The sequence below is a fragment of the Sorex araneus genome, chromosome 2 (genome assembly GCF_027595985.1).
Source record: "Sorex araneus isolate mSorAra2 chromosome 2, mSorAra2.pri, whole genome shotgun sequence".
Taxonomy (NCBI): Eukaryota; Metazoa; Chordata; class Mammalia; order Eulipotyphla; family Soricidae; genus Sorex; species Sorex araneus.
Genome location: NC_073303.1, coordinates 325,709,610 through 325,718,819, shown reverse-complemented (window position 1 = coordinate 325,718,819; position 9,210 = coordinate 325,709,610). Strand labels below are relative to the sequence as shown.

The 9,210-nt window shown below is 45.6% G+C and overlaps 1 protein-coding gene across 11 annotated transcripts in view; it reads left to right on the top strand.

Annotated features, from left to right (window-relative positions):
* Positions 1-1,112: 1,112 nt before the first annotated feature.
* Positions 1,113-9,210, top strand: part of PTPRM (protein tyrosine phosphatase receptor type M) — an 853,909-nt gene continuing 845,811 nt past the window's right edge. For all 11 annotated transcript variants that reach the window (XM_055126601.1, XM_055126595.1, XM_055126600.1 and 8 more), the window contains exon 1: positions 1,113-1,665. In XM_055126601.1, coding sequence (XP_054982576.1) covers positions 1,593-1,665 — 73 coding nt within the window. In that variant the 5' untranslated portion in view covers positions 1,113-1,592. The remainder of the gene's footprint in view (positions 1,666-9,210) is intronic.

Sequence of the window (9,210 nt, the reverse complement as noted above, 5' to 3'; positions counted from 1 at the left end):
TAAGCAGAATTCCTGAACGATGAAGAGCTACAGGTTGGGAAACCAAGTGCAAAAGCCCCCAAGTTTGCCTTAGGGACGTGGCACCTGTAACGAAAAGACCGCAAACTTGTGTGTTGGTTCTGGAGTCCACTGCAGACAGGATTGAGAGGAATGTGGGATGAATGCGTTTTCAGGTCTTTAAGAAGCACTAGAAGGAGGCTGTGTCAGAGAGTTCCAGGGCATGTCTGCGCCATAGATTTGCTGTCTTGCTGGTGTCATTTGCCTGACGCTAGAATGTCCTATTTCTCCATTACTCGGTTGCTAAATTAACCTCTTGGCGGGCCTGCTAGCTGCCGGCTCTGCGCTGCCGGCCCCGCGGTGCTGGTTCAGCGAGCTGACTCCGAGGCGGATGAAAAGGATCGTTTCAAACACGCCGTGTTTACTGAGCGACTCTCGCGGAGCAGTCGGGAGCATTTTTGCCACGGAATAAAACAGACTCGAAACGGTCAATTCTGTGTTTCAAAATATTATTTGAATCCCTGCCTGCTCCTCCCCGCTTTCCCACCACTTTGCACCAGACACAGCAATCGCAGGTCATGTCCCCAGCCAGGTTTCGCAGTGACGGCCGCCTTCCGCGCGGCGTGTCCGGGCGGCGTCGGCGCCACAGGCAGGGGCCCGGCGTGCGGCGCGGGTCGCGGGGCCGGGGTCGGGCGGCCGCGGAGGCCGGGGTGGGACCGGGCCGCGGGCGCCGGCCAACTTGGCGCACCGGCGGGCGACGTGGGGCAGCGCCTTTCGCGGGCTCGGGTCAGCGCGGCGCCCGCCTCGCCCCTCCCGCGGCCCTGCGCGCTGACCCCGCCGTCCGGCGCCGGGCATGGTTGGCCGCAGGCCGCTCTGCCCACCCCGGGACAAACTTGTGGCGGAGGCGCAGCCCCGGCGCGGACCCCTCCCGGGAGCCGCCTCCGGGCCGAGGGGACGCGAGGGCGGAAAGCGGCGCCCCCCGCCGAGCTGGCCCCGGACGCCCCGCGCCGGCCGGGTCGGGGGGGCTGCACGCGCGCGCCCCCTAGCGGGCGGCGGCGGCGCCGGGCGCGTGACGTGTCGCTCCCCTCAGCCGCGGGCGGGCCCGGCAGCCAGTCCGCGAGCGGCAGCCCGGCGCACAGCCGCGCCAGCTCGGCCCTCGGCGCGCGGCCCCGGGCTCGGAGCTGCCCGCACGCAGGCGGCCGGCGCCTCCCGAGTTAGGCGCACACTCGGGCTCCGCGGGCGCGCCAGGCGGGGCAGCGCTCGGGACCCTCGCCCCGCGCCCGCACCACGAGTTCCGTACTTTCGCGCCTGTGGCGCTTCGGGAGTCGCCTGTGGGGCTTCGGGAGTCGGCGGTGGCGCTTCAGGAGTCGGCGGCGGCGCCTCAGGAGTCGGCGGTGGCGCTCCAGGAACCCGCTGTGCGCTGGCACTTGCGGAGCCCACTGCGCGTTGGCGCTTCAGGAGCCGCCGTGGGCACTTCGGGAGTCGGCGGTGGCGCTTCTGGAGCCGGCCGCGCCGAGCTGCAGAGTCTCCCCGCGCCCTCGGACCCACGCTCGTGCGCCCACCACAGCGGCCGGGGCGGCCGGCGCGGACGCGGCATGCGGACGCTCTGGACGCGCCTGGCGACTTTGGCCGCACTTTGGCTAAGTGCGGCGGGGCAGGCGTTCTCAGGTGAGTGGGGCCGTTCCCGCCGCCGCGGGCGCGCGCGGGCCGGGGACCGGGGGGGATGGGGGCAGGTCCGGGAGGAGGCAGCGGGCCGGGCGCGGGGCGCGCCCCCAGGCCCCGCCCCGACCCCTCGCCCCGCACCCCGCCGGGACTCCGCCGCGACCCCGCGACGCCGCGCTCGAGCTCCCGGCCGGCTCCCGCGGAGCAGCAGAAAACTTTGCCCGAACTTGGGAGCCGAGTCCCGGGCCCTGCCCGTCCACGTCCGGTCGAGAGGCGGTGGCCGCAGCCCCTCGGGCGAGCCCGCGGGGTCTCTGCGTTCCCGAGTCGCCGGCCCCGCGCGCGCCCCAGACCCCGAGATGCCAGCCGAGGGCCGGAGGACAGACGGGTGCCGCACCCCTCCCGAGCGCCTCCGTCCCGGGGACTCGTGAATGAAGGGGCAGGCTCACACATTCACACCCTTCCTCATGGGATTGTAGTTCCCTTAAGATCCAGGAACAGTGGTAACAACTGGGCTTTTGTTTCATTTTTAAAAGACGCAGTTTAGTGAAAAAGCAACAACCACCAGGGTTGGGGAGGGACTGCAAAAATCACTTGGTTTGCAAAATGGGTTTCTATGTTTTTTGTGTGTTTGTTTTGTTTTTCTGGAAGAATGAATAAGACCAGCCCCGCCCCCACTCCGGTCTAAAACATTGACGGAGACTCTGAGCAAACTGCCAGAACCTCGGAGCCTCCGTGGTCGGGCCCTTGGGGGCGTCACGCCGGAGCATTCCGAGCATCCGAGGCGCACACAGGCGCAGAAGGCCGTGGCTCTGGGGCGGAGAGGCAGCACCCTTGACCGCACTTGGCTTCCAGGACGAGGTGCCGCCCGCCCGTCATTGCCCGTGGCTCTCTGTGTGAAGCCCAGACCTTCACGTTTAATAGAAAGCTATCCCGGCCTTAAGTTTAGTGCTGCCTTGGCCGTCTGGCAATTGCACGTGCTCCAGAGGACACGGAGTGCTGCGTAGCTTTGTGATAGAAAACCGAAGCCGAGTGTGGCGTGCCTTTTTTCATATTAGTGAATTACGCAGTAGTTTTCGAAGGAAGAGGATACGTAAATGAAGCCCAACTTCTAATAGTCACTCTCCCTTTTGTATCAGTTAATTCAGGTCGAGTTGGAGCATTTGCAAATGCTCAGAATTTCCAAAATTACCAGTTTGGGAGATTTGCCACTTAGAAGTCCCCTAACTCCCAACCAGGGATTAGTTTGAAAGTTAAGCCTTGTCGATAGCATTTGCATGGACTTTTCAATAGTGTGATAGGATTGTGGTTTTTGTACCTTATTTAAACTATGATCTTTCAGCCTCAAAATGGATTTCAGTCTAGTGGGTCCTGACCTGTGTCCTGGCAGATTGAAACCACTAGGCAAGCCAACAGAAACTTTTACTTAAATTTAGCCAGATTTTTTTTTCCTTGGGAGAACATCTATCATTCTGTTAACTTGTCATCGAACTATTAAAGTGTGCTTCCTTTGTATTGGGAAAACCAGTTAGCCATATGTTAGTGAATAATAAGGTCATGAAGTATCCATGAGATTGCTTTGCCATTTTTAAATTTAAAAAAGAAAAAACTCTAAAGTTAATAAATTTTGTGTGTACAAGAACCAAAGAATCACTACCTTGGAGTATGTTAAGCGTTTCCTTTTCATTTTTGTATTTTAGTAGTGTAGGTGTGAGAGTTAATGCTTTGGGGAAAAAAGTGTTTTGTTTTTTGGGTGGGAAGGGAGTTATTTATGATATTTTGAGTGACATTGAAACTTCTGATGATTCTCTTGGGAAAATTGCCTGCTTTTCACTTGATGTGGAAATCAGTTTTAAAGCTAGAGGAGCTATTCTGTAAACTCTTTGACCACAGATTCAGTTTTTTCACCTTCTTGGTTCCCCAATAACACTCTTAGCACTGAGCCTTCATCCTAACATACTCGCTATTCATTATGATTATTTGCAAATGCTCAAATTCGACTGAATTAAGTGATATAAAAGGGAGAGTGACTATTAGACGTTGGTTGATCTTCATTTGCGTTTCCCTTTCACTTGAAAGCAACATTTTCTACATGAGATCTTTTTGGCCTGATGGGCTAAATCATGTGGCTTCATGTCCTCTGTGGAGGTTTTCTGTGTAACTAAGATTTAGACACAAGATACTGTGCTTTCCCCCTCTGCCTCATATTCATTTTCAACGCTTTTGAATTTAGTTTGGAATTGATATAATTATTAATGACTCCTTTCTAGATATAGACCTATCTTTAATACAACCATCAGAATTTGTATACTGGACATCAAAAATAGAGTGCTAAGCTTATTAGTAAAAATTAGATTTTGTGCCCCCTACGAACTTTATTTACAATAAAACACTTCACTTTTGAAGCTCATTTTCTTTACAATTTCTAATTTGTTGGGTATAAATAAATAAAACTAGAGCTTCACTTCTGCCTTCGAGGCTTTTAGCAGTAGTAAAAGTAACTTTTTTGAAGAGGTATATAAGAAAGAGGAAGTGAAGTGAAATTATTTTACTTTTTTTAAGGCTCTTTTCCAGAACAAGAAGCAAAATAACTGACAAGTCTTTGACTCAATGGCGTAAAAGCCAAAGGTGTAATATATATGATACAATAGCATTTTATCTTACGCATTAGGACCGACATGTTTCCTCAGTTAAGCAGTTGCCCTCTTGCAATAGAAAGGCAAATGGATGTGACTCTTTGTTTCTACCACAAGATTAAACCTTAACATAACCTTTCAAATTTGGGAGTCTTTTAGAACTTTTTTTTCTTAAAAATATGCTTTTAATTAAAAGGGATTAAAAAATACTTTTAAAGATATTAGTGGGAATGTAGCTGGAATAAAGTCTGTAGTTTAGTTAATAGCATGTAAAAATGTTTAACTTACTAGTTTTGATAACTTGTTTTTGGTTATATAAGATGTGAACTATTATAGAAAACTAGTAAACCATGAAAATCTATTTCTTTAGCTTTTCCATGTATTTAACATTTCAAATGTTAAAGTATCCTTTACGAAGAGTGGAATACATTTGTCTAGCCGTTTTTGTTTTCTTTTTCAGATTAACTGTAATCATGGCATTTTATAATTTTAGTGCATCTAAAATTTAAATCTGTGGTCATGAAAGAAATATGTCAAGAGATTACTATATATTTAGTTTATATGTATGCTAGGAAGTATTATTTCAGGGACCAGAGAGATAATACAGGAATAAAGGCACTTGCTTTGCATGCAGCCTAACCCTGGTTAGTCCCTCATAGGGTCTCAGGAGCATTGCCAGGAGTGAACCCTGACCACTCCTCCCCTACTGCCCAAAACACAAATCAAAACTAAACAAAGAATGAAATATCATTTGATTATAGTGAATTGTTCTGATGCAGTTTTAGTTTCATGTTTTCAATGGGCTGTTTTGTAGGTTTTCCGAATAGGAGCTGCTTAAATATACTGATGCATATTTATTTTGATATAACTTGATTTTAAATGATGTGATTTAAGTCACTTAAAGTTATTTAAGTTATGTTGATATAACTTAAGTAATTTTGACTGGACTTTCTTAAGTAATCTGAATTATGTTGTGAGATTATATAAACCCTACATAATAAATTTCAGAAAAAATAAAGTTTTTGTGAGAATTCCGTAAAAGTTGGTAACTATTTAAAATTATTCAAAATTATAAAACAATTATACTACATTCTTGGAATTTGTGGGCTGTATATAGCTGTACATCAGTGGAGGAACTATATTTTGTATAAATATTGGGTCACACCTGGTGGTGCTCGTAAGTTATTCCTGTCTCTGCACTCTTTGCTGTACTTGGGGAACCACATAGGTTGCCAGGAATCAAACCCCGATTCACTTTGTGCAAGACAAGTGCCCTACCCACTGCACTATTGCTCCAGTCCAGGACTCTTGCATTTTTTATAGGTAGTTGCATACTTTTTCAAAGGTGTCACCTACTAATAAAAGATGGTGTCTCTGGCCTTTTTAAAATTCTAAATCTTTGATTAACTTTCCCACAAACTTTCTTGCAGTTTCATATCTTCATGAGCCTATTATCTGTGTAAACACAGCATCTTGATATTTTAGTAGGCGTTGCTTGAATTACTAAATTTTTCAAAGTCACTTGTGCAAAATTAAGGAACAATAATTAATTATTAAAAATAATACAAACGTCTTATACAAATATCCCATCAGAGGATATAGCTTTTTAGTTTCCTAAAATTAGGCTGTGGTTTTCAGTTTAGTCATCAGAAATCCAGAGTATACCCTGTAACTCTACATAATTCCACAGGGAAAGCCAAGTGGGGCTGGAGTTGGGTGTGGAGCTGGAAGGCTTTAGTCATCAGCCTTGGTGATCTGTTGCCCCCAAGCCATCATGGTAGGGTGACTTGCAAGGCCAGGATGTAATTTAGGGACAGAAATACATGAGAGGAAAAAAAGAAGACAGCAGAAGAAAGGGTTGTGTGTGCAGGTGGAAACAGCCTAAGTCCAGGAAACCCTAACCCGAGAGTCCTGACCATTCCACTCTTTGTTGTTGATGGCTTCGACCTAGAGAAAGTTAAGGAAAGATTAACAAAGGAGCCACGAGCATGCAGGTAGATCATGCGGACATCACATAAGTCTGGAACTTTAGATGGCCAGGGAGAGGGCCTGGAGCTCTTGAGCCAGTGTTGATGCTGTGACCTAAGTTTAAATCCGTGATTTCCAAAACTCAGTGTGTCCAGAGGGTTACCTAAAGGGGTTGTTCCCAATGTTGACTTTCAGGGCAGAGTCACAGCAGTTTTGATGTGAAAGGTACTTGGGGAGTCTTACTTCATCCATTGGTTACCTTGGGTTTTGAGAAAAACTGAAAACCACAGCCTAATTTTTGGAAGTGGAGAAGCTGCATCTTCTATGATGGCACATTTGTATTGTTTTGCATTATGCTCAATCCACATTTTGAGAAACATGGTTCTTAAAGGGCAGTTCTTGAACTGGTGTTGCCTCAGCATTGCTTTAGGTCTCTGTGGTTCATTCAAACCAGCTATATCAGAGATTTGCTGGGCGGTCTGGGGGGTAGCAGCCTGGGTTGGAATCAGCCCTCTAGTTTATTCCAATGCTACCATAAAGTCTGGGAACTATAGTTCTAAAATGAGGTAGGATTCTCATTCTGCGTTATCAACCTCCCTTAACAAGAGCTGAATAAGAACTAGGGATATAAATATAATCCACATACATGCGTTTTAAGGTCTACTGATGAATATTGTTAAAATTATGAACAGGCTGATGTGGTTGTGCTGTGACTCTTAGCCTGTTAGGTGAAATCATCAGCGTGACATATCAAATAATTGTCTTATCTAAAGAAGATATTGGATCCAGTCAGTTGTAAAACTAAAATGAAAAAAATTTTACTTATCACAATGTAAAGTTTTAATTAAATTTTGCAGTAATGATTAGCCATTGGAAATTTCTCTAGGTTGATATCACTTACAGAAGATATTTGTTGGCTTGTTATAAGTGTACAATCTTCTGTACCTATTAAAATATTATCTTAATTCAAGTAATTACTTATTGAACATTTACTATTTTTAAAACCTCATTATGAAATGGGAGAATTTTGGGGTGGTAATGAGCAAAGATAATAAATCGTTGTCCTATTATAAAAATGATTTAAAATTTCCAAATCCATTGAAATGAAAAGGACTATTCTTAAGATTCTTAAGAGAGAACTGGACATAAAATTTGGAAGTCTAATGAAGAAATGTGAAACTTTGTTTTTGGAAAAAAACCCAACCTTTAACTAACACAGAAGGTATTTTTTTGTTATTATAGCTCCTTCAAGTACTGGCAATGTATATCCTAATCCATACCCTCATTTTACTGTATCTACAAGTGAACATGTGACATCTCTGAAATTTCACTCTTCAGGTAAATAGAAGTGATGATGATGCCATTAACAGAGTTCTCTGAAAACGTGTTGTCAGCAGTCTTTCAGAGAATCATCTCCAGTGAATTTCACAAGCAGGCCTGCTTTTTACTTCCTACTCCTCTGGCTGCGATCCCTGTCTGATCACTAGGTGTAGCTGCATCCCTAAACCCACCTGAGCAGCAAATCCTCACCCCAAGGAAGGCTTCCTGCTTTCATTCTCTCACAGTTGAGAAAGGCTCACTACTTAGCAGATCTTCTGCTTGTACGTGTCTCTAAATCTTTGTAAAATTAATTTTGATTGCAAATTATAGTCCCATCAGTCAGATTGTAGTTAATTCAGCACTCATCCAAGACTTTAGACTTGACTCTCCTAATCGTTTTCAATTTTTTTTCTTTTATTCTGTGCTGTATGTTGCTACTCTTCTGTGTGTAGCCATGTATATTCTGTTTGCAGCTTTGTCATTTATTTGTAGGAGAGGATTCTTTATCTGCCAATTAAGAGTTTATGATAGCCTCTGGGGTTTTCTCCAATAAGTCCTCTTAGTAGTAGCCCAGAAGAGGTATTGGAATTAATGGCACGTATAAGTGTGTAAGTGGCTTCCACTTACTTACATCTATAAGACATTGATTCTAAGGTAGTGGGCTAGATATATAACGCAGAAGTCATTAAAATTTGTATGGAAACCAGTCAATTTTCTTGCTTAAAAGTGAGAAGATTGATAAATCATTGAAAACTTCATATGAAACCTAAGTGTTGGATCTCGAAGCAAGGAGAGGCACAGGTTGTGATGGAAGGTTGTGTTATATACCTGGAGAGAATATAGAGGATAGAAATGGCTTGGCAGGATAAAGAGCAAAGAGGGCGAATAAGGGTAAAGATTTCACAGGCTTGTCAAAATGGTTACATATTTAGAGTCTTCCGTAGAGGAAGGTTACCCTTTAACAGAATGGCTTATTGCAAAATACAACAGCCTGAGTAGAAGCAAACCATTTACTTTTTATGCTTTACAAAGCATAAAAGCTCATATAGCATCAGTTTGTTTTCAGGTGGTTAATGTTTGTTTTAGTCACTCTTTCCTAATCAAGATGCAGAAAGCAGATTGATTGTATACCATGGCAGACTATGTTTTAGTTTGGAGTTATCCTCGAAGTCAACAGGTACATTATCCTGTTTCCTTCTTGCAATCAGGATTTCACAGCTGACTTCTAACGTGCTTTCTGACACCTTCTCTTATGACCGTTCTGATGGATCCTTTTTGAGCTCTCATCTCAGTTGGAGTGGTTTTAAGTACTTTATATCATGCCATCATCATACATATTAAATAGATTTTTTGTCACATTCTTTCTACATATGAAATGAAGTGGTTCAAAGCATTCCTTTAAAAGTAAATGCTAGGCGATCACCAACTACATTGTAGTCGAAGGCCATGTGGGGGAAGGGAGTTGCGGGCTGAATGAGGGCTAGAGACTGAGCACAGCGGCCACTCAACACCTTTATTGCAAACCACAACAGCTAATTAGAGAGAGAAAACAGAAGGGAATGCCTTGCCACAGTGGCAGGGTGGGGTGGGGGGGAGATGGGATTGGGGAGGGTGGGAGGGACACTGGGTT